The sequence below is a fragment of the Anticarsia gemmatalis genome, chromosome 18, assembly GCF_050436995.1.
Source record: "Anticarsia gemmatalis isolate Benzon Research Colony breed Stoneville strain chromosome 18, ilAntGemm2 primary, whole genome shotgun sequence".
NCBI lineage: Eukaryota > Metazoa > Arthropoda > Insecta > Lepidoptera > Erebidae > Anticarsia > Anticarsia gemmatalis.
The window spans coordinates 6,984,588-7,010,484 of NC_134762.1; the positions used below are offsets into that span (position 1 = coordinate 6,984,588).

General features: G+C 38.0%; 1 protein-coding gene and 9 non-coding genes across 11 annotated transcripts; all 10 read left to right on the forward strand.

Moving 5' to 3' along the window:
* Window positions 1–67: 67 nt before the first annotated feature.
* HDAC11 (Histone deacetylase 11) lies at window positions 68–25,799 on the forward strand. Of its 2 annotated transcripts, none has more exons than XR_012959890.1 (9): window positions 68–196; window positions 322–445; window positions 786–896; window positions 1,399–1,490; window positions 3,595–3,799; window positions 10,910–11,076; window positions 12,463–12,571; window positions 20,389–20,919; window positions 24,669–25,799. XR_012959890.1 is itself a non-coding variant. In XM_076125971.1 (9 exons), exons 1-8 carry the CDS (start codon window positions 189–191, stop codon window positions 20,545–20,547), a joined length of 975 nt encoding a protein of 324 aa, XP_075982086.1. In that variant the 5' UTR covers window positions 68–188; the 3' UTR covers window positions 20,548–20,558; window positions 24,877–25,799. The 2 variants fall into 2 exon arrangements, 1 of the variants encoding a protein (XP_075982086.1); XM_076125971.1 differs by having other exon boundaries at window positions 20,389–20,558; window positions 24,877–25,799.
* Window positions 5,279–5,440, forward strand: LOC142980787 (U1 spliceosomal RNA). The gene has a single exon (XR_012959898.1). It is a non-coding gene; the product is annotated as a U1 spliceosomal RNA (small nuclear RNA).
* Window positions 6,537–6,729, forward strand: LOC142980797 (U2 spliceosomal RNA). Its single transcript, XR_012959908.1, has one exon. It is a non-coding gene; the product is annotated as a U2 spliceosomal RNA (small nuclear RNA).
* On the forward strand, window positions 7,794–7,986 carry LOC142980788 (U2 spliceosomal RNA). Its single transcript, XR_012959899.1, has one exon. It is a non-coding gene; the product is annotated as a U2 spliceosomal RNA (small nuclear RNA).
* On the forward strand, window positions 9,583–9,775 carry LOC142980795 (U2 spliceosomal RNA). The gene has a single exon (XR_012959906.1). It is a non-coding gene; the product is annotated as a U2 spliceosomal RNA (small nuclear RNA).
* Window positions 12,849–13,041, forward strand: LOC142980796 (U2 spliceosomal RNA). Its single transcript, XR_012959907.1, has one exon. It is a non-coding gene; the product is annotated as a U2 spliceosomal RNA (small nuclear RNA).
* Window positions 14,147–14,339, forward strand: LOC142980789 (U2 spliceosomal RNA). The gene has a single exon (XR_012959900.1). It is a non-coding gene; the product is annotated as a U2 spliceosomal RNA (small nuclear RNA).
* Window positions 15,814–15,975, forward strand: LOC142980794 (U1 spliceosomal RNA). The gene has a single exon (XR_012959905.1). It is a non-coding gene; the product is annotated as a U1 spliceosomal RNA (small nuclear RNA).
* Window positions 16,778–16,970, forward strand: LOC142980790 (U2 spliceosomal RNA). The gene has a single exon (XR_012959901.1). It is a non-coding gene; the product is annotated as a U2 spliceosomal RNA (small nuclear RNA).
* LOC142980791 (U2 spliceosomal RNA) lies at window positions 18,508–18,700 on the forward strand. Its single transcript, XR_012959902.1, has one exon. It is a non-coding gene; the product is annotated as a U2 spliceosomal RNA (small nuclear RNA).
* Window positions 25,800–25,897: the final 98 nt, after the last annotated feature.

Genomic DNA, 25,897 nt, shown 5'->3' on the forward strand with positions numbered 1-25,897 from the left:
CCTTTATGTTTTTCTTTGCATTTCCGAATGAAAGTTTGTTTTGTTACTGAACGTACATTACGTTGTCATATCGTAGGCTGGCATCCGCGAAAATCGAAATTCTGCCACTTGCTGTACTCGGAAAATTCGGAAGTGAAATGATTAAATTGGTGAAAGTACGATCACGCATTAACATATAAATAGCAATTATGACCAGGTTTGTGATACTTGGCAGCTATCTGTGTTTGAGTACTCGTAGAGGTCACACAACCTGCTATTGATTCGAAAAACTAGTGGATGTCCTATTTTCTTTATTATTGTTGTGTTTTCATGATATTTCAGCTTACATTTCGACATCAGACCTGACCAGTGGCCACTGGTGTATGACGACAGGTATAATGTATCATTCTGCGGCCTGGAAAAGCTGCATGTATTCGATTCAAAGAAATGGCGCAATATTATACAGGTACTCGAAATCTTTTCTAAATGTTTAGGTTTTTGTATATCAGTACTTATTTATGCTGCATACGATTAGATAAGACACAAAAATAACTTTACTTCTTAGCTTCTTTGAGTACAATAGGTAATAATAATAGTAAATGATTCAAATTAAGACTACAACTGCATTAAAATTTGACTATATATCAGAATTATATTATTTAAATACTTATTATGATATCTGTTTATAATTGTATAAAGATTATATAATTAATAAATAAAGAAGTAAGCAGCAGTTTTAGGTAACTAAGTTTATGTAGGCACAAGTTTATTATAGTAATGAACTTTACTGTTTTAATTTTTCTCAGTACCTAAAAGAAGCAGACTTTATAACAGGGCAAGAACTGGTCAAACCACTTGAAGCCAAAAAGAGTGATCTCTTAGTTGCACATACTAAGAAATACTTGAAATCTTTGAAAGTAAGTTCCTTGGTTTACTTTATCCTTTATTTTATAATTATTCTATTATTTATAATAAGAATAAAATGCTTATTGGAATTCTTTATCTAGAATCTAGACTAAGTGTGTCAATAATAATAGAATTGACTTTTAAAATGATCTCTCATTCTTCTTTCTTTGCCCAATGTAGGATTTTCAGAAGAATTTTCCTATATTTTTGTGCTATGAGGTGTGAAGAGTCTTACAAAATTTTTGAGACGTCAGTGTTATTCAACACTCAACACTGCTTTGCCTTCTAGCAAGCCCACAGGGAGGGGCTGGACCCCACTGAAGATCATCACTCTCTCACATTATCTGGGCTTAGATCTGAGTGGAACAAGCTGCCTCTAAAACACCAAGGCCAAATCAAATTTCAAGATCTTCAAATAAAAGCTTAACCAGAGTGTAGTAACTACACTCTGGTTAAGCAATGGATTCACCTGAACATAGTTACAGCCATCATGAAGCTTTTTGTCTCTTTCAGTGGAGTGCCAGAGTTGCCATCATAGCAGAGGTCCCAGTTATTGCATTGTTACCAAATATCATGGTACAATATGCATACTTGAAGCCAATGAGGTATGTATCTTTTTTAACCTATTATTAGGTTCCAGGAATACTCTTAAAAATACTCTTAAAACTTCATAATTATTCCTCAGGCTGAATTAGCTTGAGTAAAGCACTACTACTAGACATAATAGCTGATCATGTAGATGTTGTAAAAACGTCAGTCAAAACTCTTTACACCATGTTTTTGAGATTGAAAACATGTTGTGCCAATCTTACTCAATGCGGTACAACAAAACAAAGAAGAGTAGTTTTTGAGTGATAAAGAAAACTACTTACATTCAATTTTAAGACAAATATTTCAGCCTATTCCTGCAATAATTAGGTATTTATAATAATAATAATCACCTTGAGGCGAGGTGACGGGGAGTAGCGACCCCGCGGTACCTGAGTGCTCCAGGGGGAAGTCACCCTTCCTCATCTCCGGCTTGCCTTAGTTGGCTGGTTGGAGTGAAAACTGACGAGGAAGCGGTCCCCCGCCTCTGGCTTGCCTTCATTGGCCGTCCAGAGTGGAGTCGCAAGAGCAGAGCTCCCACTCTGTTCGGAGGACGGATGCTGAGCGTAAGTGGCTAGTGGGCCAGTGATGCCGGACCCTCAGGGAGCAAGTGATCTGAGTTTAACGTCCAGCGAGGCCTCTCCGTCTTTCAGCCGCTCACGTCCCTGTTGCCCCCTAGTTGCTATTCGTGCGACTTGATTAGGGTGGCCCAGTTTGTGAGTTGGCAAGTCTCCGCCTGCCATTTTTACATGTTATTGACATTGTTTTCGGCAGGCGCCATAGTTCCCGTAATTTCCTAGTTTCCCGGTCCATAAGCACCTCATCCAATAGCCCAAGTAGTTTTTCCCTTTAGTTTTGCCATAGTCCCACACAGTCCGGTGACTGTCCTTGGATGCACTTTATAGTGTAGACAGGGATAGTCACCGGATTGTGACACCTTACATACTTTTTGAATATTAAAGCTGTCTAAATGGGCCTCTACGTGTTGGCTTCGGCCCCACGCACGCCTTCTAAAAGTCCGGGACTCTATAGTCCCGAGATAATGAACAGACATACAAATAATAATAATAATAATAAATCTTTATTTCAGAACCAGGTTCCATAGTTTCTTACAGTTAGTTACATAAAGTTTGTTTAGTAATCAAAAATTAAAATTAAAATAAAATCAATACAAAAAATAAACAAAAATTAAATATAAAATAACATCTTCTCTTAAGCAGCTAAGGATAACCATCTTTTTAGCATAGAACTACCACACAGTCTGTCAGCTAATTCCCTAATAATGGTGTTTCCACACGTACCAACCCTGGACATAAAACCAGCTATTCGGTTTCTCTGGATGGCATTAAATGTGTTCAGTCTCGCCTCGGTAAACATACCCGAGGCACTACAGTATGGAGCCAAACCTATAAGGTGTCTATATATGTTGTTGTACTGAACACGAATGGCATCCAGAGACCTCTTCGTATACTCAGTCCAGAGCTGGCACGTGTAGAAGCTCTGACAGTAGGCCCTGAACAGATGTGCTTTAGTTTCCGGGGACGCTTTAAAGAATTTCCTGGCTATCATATTGCCAACAATTGACAACGCCCTACGTTGGCGATCAATATCCGCATCATCTTTCATGTCTGACGTCAGTATGTGGCCAAGGTACTTGAACCTCTCCACCACCGCAACTACCTGTCCGCCTATCCATACAGGTGGAACATTATGTGGACCTCTGCCTGACCTAAATACTATAAGTTCAGTCTTTTTAGCATTATAGACTAAGTCATGCTCTCTAGCATACGTCTCGCAAATAGCCATCAGTCTTCTCAATCCCTTGATCGAGGGGCTGAGCAGAACCATATCGTCTGCGTAACTTAGATTTGTGTGACCCATAGGTTCTAAAGACAGGAATCAAACCAATCTTATTTTTCTCTTACGGATTAGATTTACATTCAGTACTGGTCCATCAGTATGATATTTATAATATATATTCATAATACTTTCTATTACAGGCCTCAGACTGGTAGTTCAGTATTACCAAACTTATTGCTTTCTTACAGACTAGATTTATATTCAGGTTTATATTTATACTGGGTTATCAGTCAGATGTCTATAAAATCTTTTCTACTACAGGCTTCAGACTGGTGGGTCAGTGTTAGCTGGTAAGCTGGCATTAGAGCGCGGGTGGGCTATCAACGTCGGCGGTGGATTCCATCACTGCAGCGGCGACCGCGGCGGCGGCTTCTGTCCGTACGCTGACATCACTCTGCTGATACGCTTCCTCGTCATGAAGGAAATGATACAGAATGCTATGATTGTGGACCTTGATGCTCATCAGGTGAGTCTTTTCTTTTTTAAGGTTCAGTATGTAAGGTGTAATACAGGACCCCTTTTTGCTTTCTTCATGTCAGTCACCCCTCACCAGACTGTATCCCATTAACAGTGATAGATAGACAGTTGAAATTTTCACAGATTATGTATTTCTGTTGCTGCTATAAAAACAAATACTAAAAACCAGATTAAAATGACTATTTAAGGGGCCTCTTGTACAACAAACTTGATATTTTTACCGATTTAAGCATGTGCTTTAGATTTACCCAAGCTAAGCAGTTTATTTACCCGCCTGTACACAATATGTAAATAATGTTAAACCTAAGTCAATCTGTTATAAACTGACTTGTTCAGGGTAAAGATTTTTTATAAGCATGTTCAATTTACCCTGCAGAGTCCCTCTGACTGTACACAAATTAAATTTCCTCTCCTCTTTTTCAACAAGAAGTATAGATTGTTGATACAGTACTGGTTGTTCCTGCCCACTAATGGTGATATCTGATGTAGTTATATAAAAATGTGTAAAAATGTAGTTAAATTTTACTTGTTTGCTTGCCCAATACTAATCGAAAGATAATTTTCCTGTAGAATTTGAAACAGGAGTCATTCCAACTTCCTATGTTAGGATACTTTTTAATTGTTTCTTTAGAGATTTGAAATGAAATACATTGTGTATTTTTGGGTAATCATTTATTCTTTGATTTATACAAAGTGATATACTTTTAGGCTTAAATGTTACATTCATCATGTACATAATGTTATAGTCTTTAAAACATTGTTTATTTTTTAGCATTTCTGCAGAGTTGTTTATTTTTTAGCAGTGAGTTTACAGAAAGAAAGGTTATTCTTATGATTTATGATAGTATAATAAATATAGGTTGAAAATTGGGTGGTGTAATATGAATGTTGTTTTACATACCAATTTAAATAGAAGATATAGAAAGAAAAAAGTTTAACAGTTATAATATTCTATTTCTAATGTCAATAATGTTGTAGTTATCACTGTGCACAGTTTTACATAATCATGATTTTCTACACAATTCCACAAAGATTTTTACTATGGGTACAAATGGGTACAATAGTATTTAGTTTACAAAATATAGTAGAAACTTACTCAGAACAATAGGAACAGGAGTTATGAAGTTATGAATCAAAATAATTGTGGTTTCACTGTTAAGCATATTGTAGAATCGGTATAGTAGTTCACCAAGTTGCCTTAATGCTATATTTACTTAATTTTAGTATCAATTTACTAGTTTTTAACCGTATTTTAATAGTACAGGCTTAAATAAACATAATACAACTATTCTGCATGCTTGAGGTTAAATAATTCTTAACAATCTGTACTAGATCGCGCTACCGCTGCGTCGCGCGTCGCGTTAGAACTTAACCCGCACCCCACTAGATGCCATCACAGGAAAAATTAAAAGTCGGTGTTAAGATTCTCCGCGAGCGAATGACTACCGCGGGCGACGCGTGCCAAATCATACTTACCTGGCATAGGGGACACCGTGATCAAGAAGGCGGTTCCCCCAGGGCGAGACCCCTCCATTGCACTGCGGTTGGGTTGACCCCTGCGATTATCCCTAATGTGGATAACTCGGATGCGTAATTTTTGGTAGTGGGGACTGCGTACGCGCTGTCCCCCTTTTATACCCTTAAACGTGCACTTTGGTGCACATTGAACTTGCACAATTTGTCATGGGGTGGTTATTGGCGGAACCATGATTGCTCTTGGCCAGAACTCATCAAAAGATGACAGTATATCGATTTGTGTTACTGTGTATAATATGTTATCAAATTCTATACTAATTTCCTCGTACTTCTGTATTTTCATTTAATAGATTACTAACAGCTCATAGTTACTATACATAATTCCACAATAGCCGTACTGATAATATTTTCATACATTTGTTACTTAACAGCTACATACTGCATTGTTAATAAGTACATATTATTATATATAAATTGAGTAAATCATTCATGATTTAACCTACTTATTATACATATACTTAGTAGGCTTTGTACAGTATTATTAGTCAATCTTTATTGCCATCAGTCTTGATATTTACCTGACTGTAATTTGCGTTTAAAAGCTTATTATATAACAATAACATAGACTTCTAATAACACTTAATATTGATAATTAAAGTAAATTCAACATGGTATAGGAACATTACGCCTTTGGAAACTTTTTGAATTAAAGTCCTTCAATCCTTTTGCACAATGTACAGACAGGCAAGGCTTTATTGAGATATTTATTTAAAATTATAAAACATAATGCTTTTTCCCTTTAAGCATTGCATTTATATTTGTCTTATGCATATGTAATTTGTGGCTCTATTAGTTAACTGAAATAATTATGTAATTGAAGTTAGTACTACAAATTACTAATTTGATAAACTGTCCGTGACCCCGCAACTCAATGCATTATTATTAGTTAATGCATGTATACGTCTATGTCTGTAGTTATTTTGTTTTTATCTTGCTAAGCTGTTATATCACAGTTGTGTATTGCGCCATCTAGCGCCAAGCCTTGACATCATTAAGTATACAGCGCGTGGTAATCTTGATACTTTTATCTGAATCGAGGGGTTCCGTGCCTTGCTATGTTTTTATTAACGTAGCGCCGCGACATAACAGTTCAGCGCGGGCCTCGCTAGGTGCCATCACAGGAAAAATTAAAAGTCGGTGTTAAGATTCTCGGCGAGTGAATGACTACCGCTGAGCGCGCGTCGTTCGGTATCGCTTCTCGGCCTTTTGGCTAAGATCAAAGTGTAGTATCTGTTCTTTTCAGCTTAATATCTGAAAGTTCCCTCATTGAGGGACCAGTATATTAAACTGATTTTTGTAAGCTGACGGGATGTTCGGGGCTCGCTCCACTCCTGTCACGGGTCGGCCCGGCATTGCAGTGCCGCCGGGATCGGCCCACATAATACCTTGATAATTAGATTTAAAGGATCAAACCCTTACCTTTCTAAATTGTATTTTAATAGGTCATTAATTAACTCATAAATAAAACCAACACTACTCACATTCTATGAAGTTCTTTAACAATTGATATAACCATTTGATATAATAAGTATAAAAAAATTCAAACCTGATAAATGCAACTTGCACAAAGCTTCATCTTGTATCTTGTTAAGCATGTAATATATTATGTATTCTATGAATAACATACAGATTTCAGTTTCACATAAGTCTTTAACATTTCATATAATATAACAACTTCATGGAACATGCAATTGTGGAAATATATTATAAACAATTATAAGTCTATTAAAAACTTTTGTTGAATAAATTAGTCCACACTGTGCTATAACTCCCTTAAATTGGTTTTTATTGCCGTCGTGTTGTTGTAATTTGTATTTATGAATTAACGTTCTAACACCTTGTTGAAACTTGTTCAAGCAGTCAAAAATACCAACATAATTTATTACAACTTTATCCAGCTTTCTTCATCAAAGATAATAATAATATGTAAATAGCATAAGAACGTTTTGAGCTTTTTCTTTTTATGCTGTAAAAACTCATTTAAATTTGTTTGTGTACAGTTAACTATCAATATTTAATACTTAGTTAATGTTGAATGTATTTTTTTTTCCTTTATTATACAGCAAGGACATTTTGTTGTGATATTGGATTTTTATGATATATATATGATTAACTAATGTAAGAAGCATGTGTTAATATTGTTTTATGAATTACAGTCAAGCATCACAGTGTGTAAATTTATTAGTCAACTTAATTTATTAAAGCTATATCAAAGTTGTATATTGCGCCATCTAGCGGCAAGACTTAATATCGTTTTGTATACAGGGTGCGGGAATCTTAAATACTTTTATCGGAGGGGCCCCTTGCTAGCAGCCGCGCTGTAATCAACGTCGCGACGCGATAAAGTACAGCGCGTAGCTCACTAGATGCCATCACAGGAAAAATTAAAAGTCGGTGTTAAGATTCTCGGCGAGTGAATGACTACCGCTGAGCGCGCGTCGTTCGGTATCGCTTCTCGGCCTTTTGGCTAAGATCAAAGTGTAGTATCTGTTCTTTTCAGCTTAATATCTGAAAGTTCCCTCATTGAGGGACCAGTATATTAAACTGATTTTTGTAAGCTGACGGGATGTTCGGGGCTCGCTCCACTCCTGTCACGGGTCGGCCCGGCATTGCAGTGCCGCCGGGATCGGCCCACATAATATCTTGATAATTTATGCTTAAGGGATCAAAATCCTTATTGAGTTGCATATATTATGTACGGTTCAGTGCATTAATTTATCACTTACTCAAGTAAAACGATACTCACACACACAGAACAGCTATGTCATAATTGATAATTTTTTTATGTTTTACATGTCTAAGGCCCAGCGCAGACAGACCGGAATAATCCTCGCGCGGTCTCGAGCATTTTCTTTACGGCTCGCGGATGCTCGAGCATGCTCGCGGATGCTCGAGCATGCTCGCGACTGCTCGAGCCTGCGCGAGGAAAACTTTTTAGGTTACCATTCTTCATAATGTTCAAAGAATACTAATTTTATTAATTTTAATTTCTAGATCAGCAAAATCTAAACCTTCTAAATGCTAATTGTACATAGCATCTTGTATGTAACAAGCATGTTATTTATATACTATATGAATAACTCCATATATTATTACATTTCAGTGTCACATAAGTCTTTGACACTTATATATACACTAGCTGACCCGCGCAACTTCGCTTGCGCCACATAAAAGAGAATGGGTCATAATTTTCCCCGTTTTTGTAACATTTTTCGTTGCTACTCTACTCCTATTGGTCGTAGCGTAATGATATATAGCCTATAACCTTCCTCAATAAATGGACTATCTAACACTGAAAGAATTTTTCAAATCGGACCAGTAGTTCCTGAGATTAGCGCGTTCAAACAAACAAACAAACAAACAAACAAACAAACAAACAAACTCTTCAGCTTTATAATATTATTAGTATATTAGTATTAGTATTAGTATATTAGTATTAGTATATTAGTATAGATGAAAGATATATTGATGGAATGATAGGAAACATGCTGTTATGGAAATATGCTATGAATAATTATAATCGCATTAAACAATTTTGATAAATAAATTCACAGATATCCAGTATAACTCCCTAAAAAAATATATTGATGTCATGTTGCTGTAATTTTTATTTAGTTATGCATTAACATCCTAACGCCTCGTTAAAGCTCCTTTAAATATTCAAAAATACTTACATCATTTAATAAATAAAGATTATCACAGTTTCACTTACTAAAACATATACATAAATAGTTAAAGAACATTTTGCGATTGGGAACTTTATGCTATTGAAACCCATTTGTTTTTATACAGTTAAGAGACGATGTTTTATGCCGTACCGGTATGGTTATTTAACATTTTCTTATAAAATAAAGCAAGGAAATGGTATTTTGTAGATGTTGTTTTTTTAGATAAACTAAACACGTGGAAATATGAGTTATCAATTCCATTCAACCATCACAGTATGTAATTTTATTAGTCAACTAAAATAATTATTTGGTACTTAATACTAAAACTGACACTGTATCAAAGTTGTGTAATGCGCCATCTAGCGTCAGGCTTTGACATCGTTTAGTATGTATACAGGGTGCGGGAATCTTGATACTTCGGAGGGGTCCCTTGCAGCTGCTACGCCTGACGTCATGGCGCTGTATAGCACAGCACGTAGCTCACTAGGTGCCGACACAGGAAAAATTAAAAGTCGGTGTTAAGATTCTCCGGGTCTGAATGACTACCCCTGAGTGAGTGTCGTTCGGTATCGCTTCTCGGCCTTTTGGCTAAGATCAAAGTGTAGTATCTGTTCTTTTCAGCTTAATATCTGAAAGTTCCCTCATTGAGGGACCAGTATATTAAACTGATTTTTGTAAGCTGACGGGATGTTCGGGGCTCGCTCCACTCCTGTCACGGGTCGGCCCGGCATTGCAGTGCCGCCGGGATCGGCCCACATATTACATTGATATAATCAACGTTTAAAGGATCGACATTCTTACTGGATTGTATATCCATAGTTAAGTGAAAAATAGTAACCTGATAATTATTAGTGTTGGGTCACATAATATTAAAATGATCATTAAAATTAATTTTACATTGACCGAGATTTTTCTGTGTTGTAATCTTAAATTTGTGTGAATTACAGAAATGTATTGGTCCTGTTAAAATATACCTCTAAACAAGCGCACTAAAGTTCCATCACTAAATTAAAACTATACATTTTAAATATCCTAAGAAAACATTCAACATTTTAAACCTTGAATATCAAAATCCATAACTGAGTAACGAAATTCAAATGCTTTTTTACATAGCATTATACTAAACATGTATTTTAGTCAGTGAAGAAAGCAAATCAAGAATTATCAGATTGTTCTACATATTAAAGTTATAGTCTAAGTAGCACAGTTCTAGTACCTATTAGTTTGGTTCAACTTTTAAAATCTTTTATACTGAGATCTGACCAATGCCCTCCAATTGTGGAAAGAGTGGTAAAGAATATGGGCTATGGAGAAATACTAATATAATTATGAAACATGATTTATTATACTCAAATAAGCTTTATTTTTTACATTAATATAAGAATTTCATTCAAAGAATTTAATACATGCTTATTTTAACTAAGAATCCGTCATATAAATCCCAAATAAAAAAAATGACTTACTACTACTTTATTATGTCAGTGATGATCAAAATCTTTGTATTCAGTAAAAAGTTAAGTTTTACACCTGCCTGCCTGTTTTCACCATATCTGGATAATTGTCAAATAGTTTAACATGATAAAGTTCTGGTTACACAACTTGTTCTATTTATTTTTTATACAAGTACCCTCACTTTATTTAGCAGATAGGTTATCTGGCAACTAAATATAAACTGTAACACTGTATAACTTAATTAAATTCCTGTAAAACTCTTTCTTACAATATTACAGGGTAACTTATCTGGCACTGAAATATGAACTGTGAAACTGGCCCAAAACTGACACTTGATTTCATAGTTAGCTGTCACTTTATCTTTTGTATAGGTTCTCCATCTCAATAAGCCGTGGAACCAAGCCTTAAATTCCTGTATAACTCTTTTTCTTATAATATTACAGGGTAACGGTTATCAACGCGACTTCCTAGGAGTGCCTGAGGTGTACATAATGGATATGTACAATAAGGACATATATCCCAGAGACAGTCACGCGAAGAAGGCGATCAGGAGGAAGGTGGAGCTGCACAGCAGGGTCGAAGATCTTGAATATTTAGTCAAGTTGAGAAAGTAAGTATTTGTGACCATGTATAATGTATCTAGTACCTACCATTTTGATTGTTTAATGCCCGCCTTCCACTGCGAGCGGAGCGGGCTTCGTACGGACTCCGTTTAACTCGCAACGGCAATCTTCATAGAAGTGCTTCCACTGTGAATGAGCGAACGGAGCGGAGCAAAAGAGTAAAAAGAGTTACAAAAGTGGTGACAGAGTTGAGCGGATTTCTAACGGACTCCGCTCGACTCGCAACGCAAAATTTCATAGAAATGCTTCCATCGTGAACGAGTAAGCGAAGCGGACTGAGCGAGTTAAAATGGGTCCGCTGTGTCATTGTGTTGCGCGCTAGTTTTGAACGGACTCTGCTTACACCTCCGCCCCCTTCAGTTTAGTTTTTCTCTTGGTGAAACAACTTTTCTAAAGTTTGTGTCTTGTTTTGTAATATCTTCTTTTATAAGTGATAGTAATTCTTCAAACTGTTTTCTATGGACTCTAAAATAATTTTTGAAATATTCGTCTTGCAAATCGTAGAACATCCGCAACAATTCACCCTTGTTAGGTCTCTCTCTAATATGGTTGCTCATCCAAAATCTTGGTTTGTTACGCTTCTTTTTCTTGTTATAATGGTAGAGCAGCAAGCATTTATTTATTGTATTTACGTAGTCCTCTTCACTAGAATCGTCGGACATCATTTTCGTAAAATTTATCGCGCGACTTGCTTCCTCTGCGGACTACCCGGCACTGAGATATTTTTTCTGCACCTCTTCGCTCATGGCTGCTGACAATGGAAGGCAAACAACTCGCTCATCTGACTCCACTCATTTCCCGCCTAGCTCACTCCTCGAAACTCGCCGGCAATGGAAGGCAAAACCCATTTTTCACTGAAACTCTTTCTTAATGGATGGTGAGAACTATTTACTCCTTTCCGCTCAGCTTTTTCCTACTCATTACCCTTTCGCAGTGGAAGGCGGGCATAAATGTGTTCAGTTTCTTCATAATTTTGGTTTATAGTTGAGTATTAATTGATGTGCTTAATAATTATAATTGGTTGTTTTTAACTTACCTTTTTTTTATAGATATATTTTGAACTTTATAATTTTCTTTTTTTTTTAAAGTTTTACAACATGTTTACAGCTTATTATTTTAAAATATATCATTGTTTTAGAAAATTTTGACAATATTGTCAAGGGTGAGAGTTTTGGAGAATATTACATAATAACATATTTTTATGATACAAAAAACATTTGTCATAATAATTATTAACTATTCCATAAGAAATTGCCTAGCTCTTACCGGTTACATCTTGTGGGGCCTGTATATTTGGGAAACTACCATATTTAATTAGTTTAAAGTATCAACTATACTATCAGCAATTAAATTGACTATTACATTTATTTCAGGCACTTGCAACTGGCGCTGTCGGAGTTCAAGCCTGACATATTGGTGTACAACGCTGGCACAGATATTCTGGACACCGACCCGCTTGGCCTCATGTGTATCACCGAAATTGTAAGTCATTAACACCTTACCTTCATAAATAGCACGTGATTGTCCCACTTTTTACAACAGGACGGTACAACGGAACCCTTTGTCATAATTACTATTATTATTATCAGCCCATTGTGTACCACAGCTGGTATGAGTCCCCTTTTTTATGCAAATTGGGCTTGTTTAGCTCGTTGTAGTACAGCGCGTAGCTCACTAGATGCCATCACAGGCAAAATTAAAAGTCGGTGTTAAGATTCTCGGCGAGTGAATGACTACCGCTGAGCGCGCGTCGTTCGGTATCGCTTCTCGGCCTTTTGGCTAAGATCAAAGTGTAGTATCTGTTCTTTTCAGCTTAATATCTGAAAGTTCCCTCATTGAGGGACCAGTATATTAAACTGATTTTTGTAAGCTGACGGGATGTTCGGGGCTCGCTCCACTCCTGTCACGGGTCGGCCCGGCATTGCAGTGCCGCCGGGATCGGCCCACATCATACCTTGATAATTGAATTTGAAAATGATCCCGAATTGGTCATTTACAATTCTGTGAGATTTAATAATCACTTAGAGATACTGAAACTAGCTGCCCGGTTTCTGAGGTACCAACGTTTAGTGGTAGCTGTTCTATTCAATAAACTAAAAAGAAAAACAAATTTAATAGACTAACTACTGCTAAATGTGCCTCAGAAACCGGGCAAGAATAACTAAAGGTATTAAGTAATATTAGTTTGATACTCAGTTTTAACTTTAATACCCGAGTTCTTCTTTTCCTTTACAATACCAAAAAATAGTTAAGAACATTTACAATACCAAAAAATACTTTAGAACTCTTACTATCCAAGAGCAATCGGTTTTAAAGAGTGAATTATTGAATATTTAAACCTGGATAGTAAGGCAATATTGAATATTTAAACCTGGATAGTAAAACAATATTGAATATTTAAACCTGCATAGTAAGACAATATTAAATATTTAAACCTAGATAATAAAACAATATTGGATATTTAAACCTGAATAGTTAATATTGGATATTTAAACCTAGATAGTAAAACAATATTGAATATTTAAACCTGGATCGTAAAACAATATTGGATATTTAAACCTAGATAGTAAAACAATATTGAATATTTAAACCTGGATCGTAAAACAATATTGGATATTTAAACGTGGAAAGTAAAACAAACTTTTAACCCTGACTACCAAAAACAATTTACTCTGAAAATCAAATCATCACTTCCAATTTGAGTCTGGTCACTAAAACTTAACTATCAACCATAGATATCAAATATATCTTTAATCAAAAGTTTAAAGTTCTACTTTTCAATCGATATAATAATAATATTATGCATACTTTCTTTGCGTTTAACTATATACTTTCAAATTATGAACTTATTGTCCATATTTAAACTGTAGTGTGGTATTTATTGTACGAGAGCGTTGATCCTTTATCAGAAGGAGTCAGTCACCTGGTGGCTGTGTGACGTCACAGTGTTTTGTAGTACTGCGCGTAGCTCACTAGGTGCCGTCACAGGAAAAATTAAAAGTCGGTGTTAAGATTCTCCGCGAGTGAATGACTACCGCTGGGCGCGCGTCGTTCGGTATCGCTTCTCGGCCTTTTGGCTAAGATCAAAGTGTAGTATCTGTTCTTTTCAGCTTAATATCTGAAAGTTCCCTCATTGAGGGACCAGTATATTAAACTGATTTTTGTAAGCTGACGGGATGTTCGGGGCTCGCTCCACTCCTGTCACGGGTCGGCCCGGCATTGCAGTGCCGCCGGGATCGGCCCACATAATACCTTGACAATTAATATTTAAAGGAACAAGGTCCTTATTGAGCTGTATAATCACAGTTCAGTAAAAGTTAACGGTTTTTATTATCATATAAAAATCTTCAACTGAGCTCGCAATTCGCATACACATTGCTGTAACAAAATTAACATGTTATTTATGGTTCGCAATCGTTCTAACTCCCTTTAATAAGTATTTATAGATATATCATATTATTGAATGTTGCATTCACTTATGTATCAACACCCTAACGCCTCGTTAAAGCTTGACTGTTTAAAAATACCTCCATCATAAATAAAACAACAACACAGCTGTATTTATTAAAGTAAATACATATGTAAATAGGATGATATTTTGATCTTCATGTTTTATAGTTGTACTAGCTGACCCGCGCAACTTTGCTTGCGTCACATAAGTTTCCCCGTTTTTGTAACATGTTTCGTTGCTTCTCCGCTCCTAATGACCGTAGCGTGATGTTATATAGCCTATAGCCTTCCTTGATAAATGGGCTATCTAACACTAAAATAATTTTTCAACTCGGACCAAAAGATCCTGAGATTAGCGCGTTCAAACAAACAAACAAATAAACAAACTCTTCAGCTTTATAATATTAGTATAGATTTTAATTTTCAAAAGTGAAATTGAAAGTGATAAATTGATTTCTCAGAGTTAAAATATTGATTTTAGCACTCAGGGTTTAGGTTTTTGTTTTACTATACAGTTTTTAATATTCAATATTGATTGCTATCCAAATTTAAATATTCAGTACGTATTGTTTTAGTTAAATTCAATATCTTTCGAAAATTTAAATGCTTTTCATTTTTTGATAAATAATCAATAATATTTCAACCTGGATAGTAAATCAAAATTGAATGTTAATCTAAATACTTAACAAACTTTTAACCCTTTTTATACTTAAATTAATATTTCAACTCTGAAAATCAAAATATAAGTTTTAATACTTAAAGGTAGAATATTCTATATATATAATAATATATATTTCGTAGCTTTAAATAAGTTTATAACCTGAATAGTACAAAACTTTCAACCCAAAAAGACTTAAATGAAACATCTTTGAAAATCGAACTACGCCTGTAATATCAAAATTTTGAATTTTAATATGTCACTTTGAGTTTTGACCAATAAAATGCTATGAATATAAAAATATATCCTAAATCAAAAGTTTAACATTCATCGCTTCAATCCATACATCAACGTGTTTTCTTTGTGTTTCAAATACAAACTATGTTTTCGAATTATAAACATACTATCCATTATGATATAAATTGCACTTTGGTATTGTTACTGTGTTGATACTTTTATTGAAGGGCCGTGGGTCAGTTGCAGCTGCTATGCGTGACGTCACAACGCCAGTGTAGTACAGCGAGCGGCCCACTAGATGCCATCACAGGAAAAATTAAAAGTCGGTGTTAAGATTCTCCGCGAGCGAATGACTACCGCGGGCGACGCGTGCCAAATCATACTTACCTGGCATAGGGGACACCGTGATCATGAAGGCGGTTCCCCCAGGGCGAGACCCCTCCATTGCACTGCGGTTGGGTTGACCCCTGCGATTATCCCTAATGTGGATAACTCGGATGCGTAATTTTTGGTAGTGGGGACTGCGTACGCGCTGTCCCCCTTATTGTCCCTTATAAATTCGTATACGTGTACTACGGTGCACGTTGCGATTTGCTTTACTAGTCGAATAAAGAATTAAAATTCATGTTCGATTGCTCATATTCTCATTGTTAACTTGATCTTCACTTTTCATTTCAAGCAGGCACACCCATTTGTTTCGCTATTATAAATTAATTTATTAAATTTTTGTATAATCCCCGAATGATCGGTCTTTAATTATAACGATCTTAAGATACTTAGCTTAGCTCTTATGAATGTGTCAAGATGCTGCAATCTATATTTACTTATGAATCTATGTTCTTACGCATCGTTGAAGCTTGTTCAATAACACCTTTATTATATATTATAAATAAGATTTATTTTAATCTTAACTCTCCATTAGTTCTAGTCTACATTAGTTTTAGTCATTATAGCATGTAATCTGTGGCCTGAAATAACATTACCTCAAGTTTCTTCTACTGACATATTTCATAAAATGTCTGTGATGCCTCAATTACGGTGTATGATGCATTTTTATAAGAAATTCCCAGGGCATAATGAATAAAGAAATGCATGGTTTTTAAAACTATATGGAAGTTGTATATTGCGCCATCTAGCGTCATGCCTTGACATCGTTTAGTATACAGCGTGCGGTAATTTTGGTTCTATCGGAGGGGCCCCGGCGGAGGGGCGCGCTGTGATCAACGTCGCGACGCGATAAAGTACAGCGCTCAGCTCACTAGGTGCCATCAGAGGGAAAATTAAAAGTCGGTGTTAAGATTCTCGGCGAGTGAATGACTACCGCTGGGCGCGCGTCGTTCGGTATCGCTTCTCGGCCTTTTGGCTAAGATCAAAGTGTAGTATCTGTTCTTTTCAGCTTAATATCTGAAAGTTCCCTCATTGAGGGACCAGTATATTAAACTGATTTTTGTAAGCTGACGGGATGTTCGGGGCTCGCTCCACTCCTGTCACGGGTCGGCCCGGCATTGCAGTGCCGCCGGGATCGGCCCACATAATACCTTGATAATTAGAATCAAAGGAACAAGATCCTTACTGAGCCGTATAATCACAGTTGAGAAAGTGAGTTTATAGGAACTAAAGTAACTCCAATTAAGCTCACATATATATTGCTGTGATAAAATTGATATGATATTTATGTTTACATTCGATTTAACTTAGTGTTGCAGAACCATCGATAGTTTGACTATCGATAGTTGACCTCGAAAACTAATCAGGATATCGATAGTACTATCGATAGTATCAACATATAACAATACTTTCGATACTATCGATAGCTCTATATGAGCAATACTATTGATTCTGGCAATACTATCGATACTGTCGATAGTTTTACGTTCAATACTATCGATAATATCGATAGTATTGCAAAATCTTACCAGTAATAAAAAGAACAATCGATAGTATCAATGGTATCGACAGTTTTGGACCATCGATAGCTGGTCATGTTTCGATACTATTGTAATTGAATACGAAGCTATGAGCGTCTAAAGCCAATTTTACAATACTATCGATGGTATCGATAGTATTGAACGTAAAAATATCGATAGTATCGATAATATTATTAGAATCAATAGTATTGCTCATAAATAGCTATCGATACTATCGATAGTATCGATAGTATTCTCACATGTTGATACTATCGATAGACTATCGATACTATTGCTTTTACTAAAACTATCGATAGACTATCGATTTTCCATCGATAGTGGACTATCGATATGCAACACTAATTTAACTCCCTAAAATGATTATTTATTGATATATCACATTGTTGCTTGTTGTACTTCCTTAAGAATCAACACCCTAACGCCTCGTTTAAACTTGTATAAATATTCAAAAATACTTTCAGCATTAATAAAACAACAACACAGCTTTATTTATTGAAGTAAATACGTATGTAAATACATAGTATAGGAACGTTAGTTTTAGTGAAATATTTAGGTAGTGGTTTATAAGTAGACTTTTAGGTTAACTGATGTGTCAGACATATGGTAATATTGATTTAAGAATTACATTCAGCCATCATAGCATGTAATTTCATTAGTCAATTAAAATAATTATTTGGTCCAAGTTAGTAACAATGATGAGATGTATGAATGAGACAAGCGGAGGACCGTATAAAGTGGCGTGCTGTGGGGGAGGCCTATACTCAACAGTGGGTGGATACGGGCTGATTAGATAGATTAGATAGTAGTTAGTAACAAAACTGACTACTTACTATTCAAGATACTCGCGAAGCCCTAACTACGGGGTGTGTGATGCATTATTTCAATTATTATTCAAGGGTTGTTGTCACACTATATCAAAGTTGTATGTTGCGCCATCTAGCGGCAGGCTTTAACATCGTCTAGTATACCGGGTGCGGGAATCTTGATATTTTTATCGGAGGGGTCTCTTGCAGCTGCTACGCCTGACGTCCCGGCGTGTTGTAGCATAGAGCGTAGCTCACTAGGTGCCATCACAGGCAAAATTAAAAGTCGGTGTTAAGATTCTCGGCGAGTGAATGACTACCGCTGAGCGCGCGTCGTTCGGTATCGCTTCTCGGCCTTTTGGCTAAGATCAAAGTGTAGTATCTGTTCTTTTCAGCTTAATATCTGAAAGTTCCCTCATTGAGGGACCAGTATATTAAACTGATTTTTGTAAGCTGACGGGATGTTCGGGGCTCGCTCCACTCCTGTCACGGGTCGGCCCGGCATTGCAGTGCCGCCGGGATCGGCCCACATAATACTAGTGTTGTTGCAATAGCGATAGTTTCGCTATCGATAGTTGACCTTGGAAAATAGTCGATAGCGCGAATAGTCCTATCGAAAATATCGAAACTCTGCAATACTATCGATACTATCGATATTATCGATAGTATAAATTAGGCGATACTATTGAAGTTTGTCGATTACTATCGATAGTATCGATACTATTGCGATACCATACTAGCGATACTATCGATATTATCGAAAGTATCATTTAGAATGCGCGATACTATCGATACTATCTATGATCTATCGACGCGGTTCGATAGTATCGATAGTTTTGTTTTAGTAACTATCGACGTATTTTCGATGCTATCGTCTGGAGATAAAATAACACCTCTGGTTTGGCGAAAACGGAATCTTGTTACTGCTGAAGACAGCCTTATTTTTAGGGGAGAAACTCAGATACCGGAAGCATTGATGTCTTGTAGCACGCCGTATGATTTTTTTTCATTTTATTTTACATCAGATCTAAAAAAAAAATTGTAGGACAAAGTAACTTATACGCAGTCCAGAAACAAATCTCCAATCCTGAAGTTATAAATGAAAATATCCTAAATAAATTCCTGCAAATGGCGCTAAACGTGGTCGACCTAGTGGGAGCACAATACAAAGAGAACTTGTAATAAAGAAGTTCCGTGGACCAGCTCAAGCAATTCCTTTGAAAGACGTCAGATTAGATCAGACATGTCATTGGGCAGTTTGGCTGGATAAGCAGCAGAGGTGCAAATTCCCGAAATGTTCAGGCTTTACATTTAAAATGTGCCAAAAATGTCGTGTATCTTTATGTGATACGAAAAAAAGCAATTGTTTTTATAAATATCATAATGAAGAATAAATAAATACATTTCAAAAACAATATCCACTCTTATTTTATCCATACTTGCAAAAAATCAATGAATGCGCAATGTAGTTTATAAACAACACTCACATTATTGCAAAAAAAGTATAGTAAATTCATGTCTAGATTTTTTTACTCATTTTTCCTAGACAGTAATACACCTCTTTTACACAAATATATTTTTTTAAAACGTGAAAAAAAAATATCCATTTAAGGGTTAAAGTAGGTCGGTAGGTAGATTGTATAATACTTTGTCGTGATAATATTTCTAGTTACCCTCTTAATCAATATAATAAATGAAGTGAAACATTATCTGTGTAATCACCAGACCAGCTAAACTTTATAAACAAGCAATACTATCGTAAGTTTAACGACTATCGATAGGGCAAAACTATCGATACTCTCGATACTATCGATACTGTCGATACTATCGAAGTGAACACTATCAATAGTATCGATACTATCGATAGTATTAGTAGTGTGTGTATTGATACTATCGATAGTATCGATACTATTCCTCTTTAGCAATACTATTTCCCAATTTTATCAATCGATACTATCGATACTATCGATAATATCGTCAAGTTTCGATAGTTTCGATAGCACTATCGATTGTATGACTGATTTTTAAGGCCACGATAGTATTACGATACTATCGATAGACTATTGCTATCGCAACAACACTACATAATACCTTGATAATTAACTTTAAAGAACCAGGATCCTTACTAATCTGTATAATTACAATCCAGTAAGGATGCAATGATAAAACGGGCCTGCTTTAAAGTTTTATAGTTCAAATACTGACTAAACTATATTGTTTCAGGGTATAATAAAAAGAGATGAGTTTGTATTCGAGATGTGTAAAGAGAACAACATTCCTATCGTGATGCTGACGAGTGGAGGGTACTTGAGGAAGACGGCTAAGATCATTGCAGACTCTATCATGAACCTTCATAGCAAAGGATTCATCAGTGGGCAGTAGACACAACATGGGTAATAGTAACCTATTTGAACTAGAGATTATTCATATTTTCAACGGACTTTAAATATCTAGTCAATCCGACATTTCCCTATTTATAAATTCAATCAACCTAGCCTTTCTTCTAACTATGTTAGAGTCGGCTTCCAGTCTCACCAGATGCAGCTGAATACCAGTATTTACCCCTATTTATAAACAGTTTTGGGCAAAATTTAGTTTGATTGATGATTGATGATTAAGATTAAATTATTTTATTCATGACTAATGAATAATGACTAAAAAAATTCAATCATGTGTCGTGATTGAAGATTAATTAGCGTTATTGTTAGTTATTCAATTATCACGAATGGCGCCCATAGCCAGTTGCGCTCACCGGTCGTTAAATGATCTGTGGGTTAAGCAACCATTGGCGCGGTCATTCCATAGATGGATGACCGCATAGTGGTATCTGAACTGGGCGTCTCCGTGCTTCGGAGAGCACGTTAAAAGTCGGTCCCGGTTGTTATCAATTAAAATAACAGTCGTTAAGGCTTGAACAACTTTGACACTAGGTTGACCACTAACCATACGACAAACAAACAAACAACATCACGAAAATTTTAATGACTGTTTGCTCTAGTACGTTTGTTGACTGTACGACTCTACGTGAAGGTATAAGTGTGATATAAATAAAACAAATTGGTTGTACGAGCTCAAAAATAACGCAAGTGGTTTGGCACACACTGCCTCTTTGGGCGGTGGGTAAGCTGTCTCAGGCTTGTGGGCCTTCCACAGTGGGGGTCTATTCGCTACCCGTTAAAACGGGTAGGTCCTTGGGGCGGTCTTTGACCTTACAATTGTCTTTGGTCACCTCGGAGTGAGGCTAGGCGTTGATAATCGCGTCGACCAGCTCACGCTGATAGGGTTTAGCTCCCTTATCGGGCGGACGCGCGTGTTGCGGAGCTATTCCGCTTAGAAGCGGGTGAGTGGACTTATCCGCGCGCCCGAACATTCTTGTAGCGAGGTGGGCTATGAAGTCGTCAAACCCCTCGACCCTGAGGTCCCTCTGGACCGTGGCGTTCCTCACATAACGCGGGGCATCAACGAGCGCTCGAAGCGAGAGATTTTGTTGGGCGCGGAGGCGCTTCCTGTTTGACTCCGAAACGAAGTTGTACCAGGCCGGCGCCGCGTATGTGAGGCGCGACCGGATGTAGGTCTTGTAGATGTTGATCTTCGTGCGCAGAGGGAGCCTGGATCGAAGGACCGGATTTAGCTTGCACCTCGGTTGTTTAACCCGTGCAACCACGCTTTCAACGTGAGCTTGCATGGTGAGCCTCCTGTCGATAGTCACTCCGAGGTACCTTACGGTGGGTTGCCAGGGGATCTCCTGGTTTAGAAGGCAGAGCGGGGGAGGGAGCCTGGAGCCGCCGGTGATGATGGCCTGTGTCTTTCCGATGTTCACAGTTAGTCTCCATTTGGAGAGCCAGTCGGGTAAGGCGTCTAGTGTAGGCTGAAGTCGCTTCGCGGAGTATGCAGGCGCGTACGACGAAGCGAAATACGCAGCGTCGTCCGCGAACAGCGCAAGTTGTGCCTGGCCGAGCACAGGGATATCGTCGGTGTATCGGGAGTAACATGCTGGAGAGAGGCAGCTGCCCTGCGGAACGCCGGCGGTAACGGGTTGCTCGGTTGAAAGGGCGTCTTCGACCACCACTTGCACCTTCCGGCCCTTCAAGAAGGAAGCCAAAACTTTCAACTCCGTGGAGTCGTGGATGTTGCGATTTTGTATAGCAGCCCCTCGTGCCATACTTTATCAAAGGCCTTTTCCATATCCAGGAAGACGGCTGTGGTGTACTCGCGTTTATTAGCGTTTACCGCCATCTGGTGCAAAACTCTAGTCAATTGGAGTGTTGTCGAATGATCTGCTCTGAATCCAAACTGCTCCGCTCGCGGTTCTAAGTGTGGACGCAGTTCTGTCAGCAGCAGTCTTTCAAACACCTTGGAGATGGTGCATAGAAGTGTAATGGGCCTGTAGCTCTCTGGTTTGCGGACATCTTTGCCAGGCTTCGGGAGCATGATGACCCGTTCTGTCTTCCAAGCTTGGGGAAAATGACCCGAGCGCAGGATTCCGTTGAACAAACGTGCCATCGCTGCGATAAGTGACGGAGGGCAGCGTTTGTTATACCGTCTGGTCCCGGGGCTTTTTTGGTGTTCAGGCGACGAGTCGTTCTCCACACACGACCTGGCGAGAAGACAATCGGGTCCTCCTCTGGAGCTACAGGCACAGACAGGTATTCTTCTAGGTGCTGCTAGTCTGCTGCGACGTGGACGACGTCGGAAGTTGGATTCGGAGAGAACGACTTCTCAAGACACTCCGCAAAGATTTCGGCTCTGTCCTTGGCTAGGAACCTTGGCAGGCCGTTATTATCGAGTAGCGGACGGACAGGTTGTGGTTCGCAACGCTCTCTTCTCATTTATGAGAGTCCGGATATGGAGTGGTAGTGGTGTGTGCCTGGCGTTGGTTGACTCTGTCTGAGTTGCCGAGTCTAGGGCGGTGCGGATGCAATGGGTAAGATGTTCTGCCGCTTCTTCTACTTCATCAGCTGTGCTCGTGGGGGACGAGGTGGTGGTTTTGTCGACAGCTTCTGTAAAGGCGTCCCAGTCCACAAGCTTACGGGTCGTCGGTAGTGTTACTCTGGTTGGCATTGCGGCAAAGACGAGGAGAACGGGGCGGTTGTCGGACGGCAGATCGGGCATCACAGTTTCTGACGGCGCAGATAGATCACCACGTCCAAAACGTCGGGGCTTTGGTGACCGAAGTGCGTAGGTTCGTCCGGACCGATGACTTCGTACCGATGGTCTATAGCGTCTTGGAGGAGACGTCTGCCTTGCTGGTTGGTTGTTGAGGAGTTCCAGTTTGTGTGCTTGGAGTTCAGGTCGCCAGCTACGATTGTTGGAGTTTGAGAGCGTAATAGGCTCCGTAACTCATCAAACCTGAAGTGTGAGTTGGGAGGTTTGTAGGCGGCGAAGAGGCGGAGTTCCGTGTCGACGATTTGAACCAACACACCAAGTGCGTACATTGACTGGAACTCCTTATGGTCTATGGCTTGGTGGACGAGTGATCTCCTCACGAGTACCGCTAGTCCCCGATAGGCCGCTCCGCTGTCGGTCTTCTCATCTTTGCGGTAGATGAAATAATTGGGAATCGCAAACTTATCTCTTTCCCGGAGGTGAGTTTCGCTGATCAGCATCACGTCAACGTTTTGATGCCGGAGGAAGTTGATAAGGAGGCGTCTCTTCCCAGTAAGTGTCTGGGCGTTCCAATGTACTCGAAGGACTTTATCCATTGTGGTTCAATAGTTTTAGGAGGCTTGCTAGAGCGGCGGTTTCGGGGTTTGTTCCCGCTTGGATTGATTCCAGTACTTCTTTTAGTACTACAATGGTTGTGCTTAGACCAGATGACGGTACCATTGTGGGTGTTTTGGGTGGTTCTGCGGTTGAGGTAGTTCTCTCGGCTAAAGGTGGCTGCGGCGAGGATGAAGCAGTTTTCGTGGCTGTCTTCTTTCTATTGCCCCGGCCCTTTTTGGATAATTTAGCTGACGTTACGCGAGATGCAGGTGGGTTTGCCGGAGCCATCAGGCTGTTAAAGACAAGTTTTACAACAGAATCAGTCTAATTTTTTAATTTTTTATTCTGGTAGAAAGTGAATAGGTACACATTTGCAATAATTAAGTTTAAAATAATTTAAATTGATTTTCAAAACCACGCGGTTTTCAAATTGTGTCCGTAATGACACGCATAGTCAGAAATCGTCCGTTCCTTATTTACTTTAAAAAAAAATACAATAGCAGTAAGTATAAACTAAAATAAAATGAAGAAAAACAAATTTTATAAATAATGTACTTATTCTCTATCAGTCAACTTAAGGTGGTTTGTTTGTTGTTTGTCGTATGGTTAGTGGTCAACCTAGTGTCAAAGTTGTTCAAGCCACCCGAGAGGCCTTTGACGTGGCTTAACGACTGTTATCTTAGTAGACAACAAACGGCACCGACTTTTTACGTGCCCTCCGAAGCACGGAGACGCCCAGTTTAAATACCACTATGCGGTCATCTATGGAATGACCGCGCCAATGATTGCTTAACCCACAGATCGTTTACCGACCGGTGAGCGCTGGCTATGGGCGCCTCTTTCACTTAAGTGGTGATCAGTTATAGTTTTATAGATGTGTTGAATTAAACTAAAATAGAGTCACCTGACTTATTTTTTTAGTTTAATCATTATACAAAAATCATGATTGAATGACTGATGACTAATTTATTTAATTATGATTGTCTCTTTCATATCTCGGGACTACAGACTCCCGGACATTTGGTTGGAAGGCGTGCGTGGGGCCGAAGCCAACACGTAGAGGCCCTTTTTAGACGGTTTTAATCTTTCAATAATGTGTGGTGTCACAATCCGGTGATTATACCTGTTTACACTATAAAATGCACCCAAGGACAATCACCGGTCTGTGTGGAACTATGGCAAAACTAACGGGAAAAACTACGTGGGCTATTGGGATGGGGTGCTTATGGACTGGAAACCAGGGGATCTATGGGGACTATGGCGCCTGCCGAAAACAATGTTGAAAACATGTAAAAATGGCAGGCGGAGACTTGCCAACTCACAAACTGGGCCTCCCTAAACAAGTCGCATAAATAGCAACAAGGGGGCAACAGGGACGTGAGCGGCTGAAGGACGGAGAGGCCTCGCTTGGCGTTAAACTCAGATTACTTGCTCCCTGAGGGTCTGGCATCACTGGCCCATTAGCCACTTACGCTCAGCTTATGATTATGATTATTATTTTTATTCATGATTAAATCAATCACGACTAAAAAATTCATAACTAAATTAGTCATGAATAATCAATTGATTGAAAAAAATAGTTGATTGACCCAACACTGTTTATAAATTACAATAATACAAATATACTTTTATGTATTAAATGTTAAATATTGAAATTTTATGTAAATCGGCCTAGCCGTAAACTTAATTTTTAATTAAATTATTTCCTTTTAAAAAGGTCCTAAATTATAGATATTTTCTTGAAATTGTTAGAATAAAATTCTACAAATGTTTTATCAATTTGATCTCATTATTACCAAGTGCCAATTTCATTGTAAGCAAATGTAATTTGCTCTATCATATATCATAGTATTTTTCTAGCAAATAATTATCAGTATTGTATGTATATTATATTATAATAATTATATTTCTGTATTCGCTTTGGAGTTTATTTTTCCAAATAAATACTATTATATTTTGTCATCGTATAAAATTGTTTTTCTTTTACCCAACTTCGCAACGCAAAGGAGGATCATGACATGTGTTTAAC

Coding starts and splice junctions, on each gene's coding strand:
- HDAC11 (XM_076125971.1), top strand. Junction 897..1,398: donor AATACTTGAAATCTTTGAAA/GTAAGTTCCTTG, acceptor TGTCTCTTTCAG/TGGAGTGCCAGAGTTGCCAT. Junction 12,572..20,388: donor TCATGTGTATCACCGAAATT/GTAAGTCATTAA, acceptor ATATTGTTTCAG/GGTATAATAAAAAGAGATGA.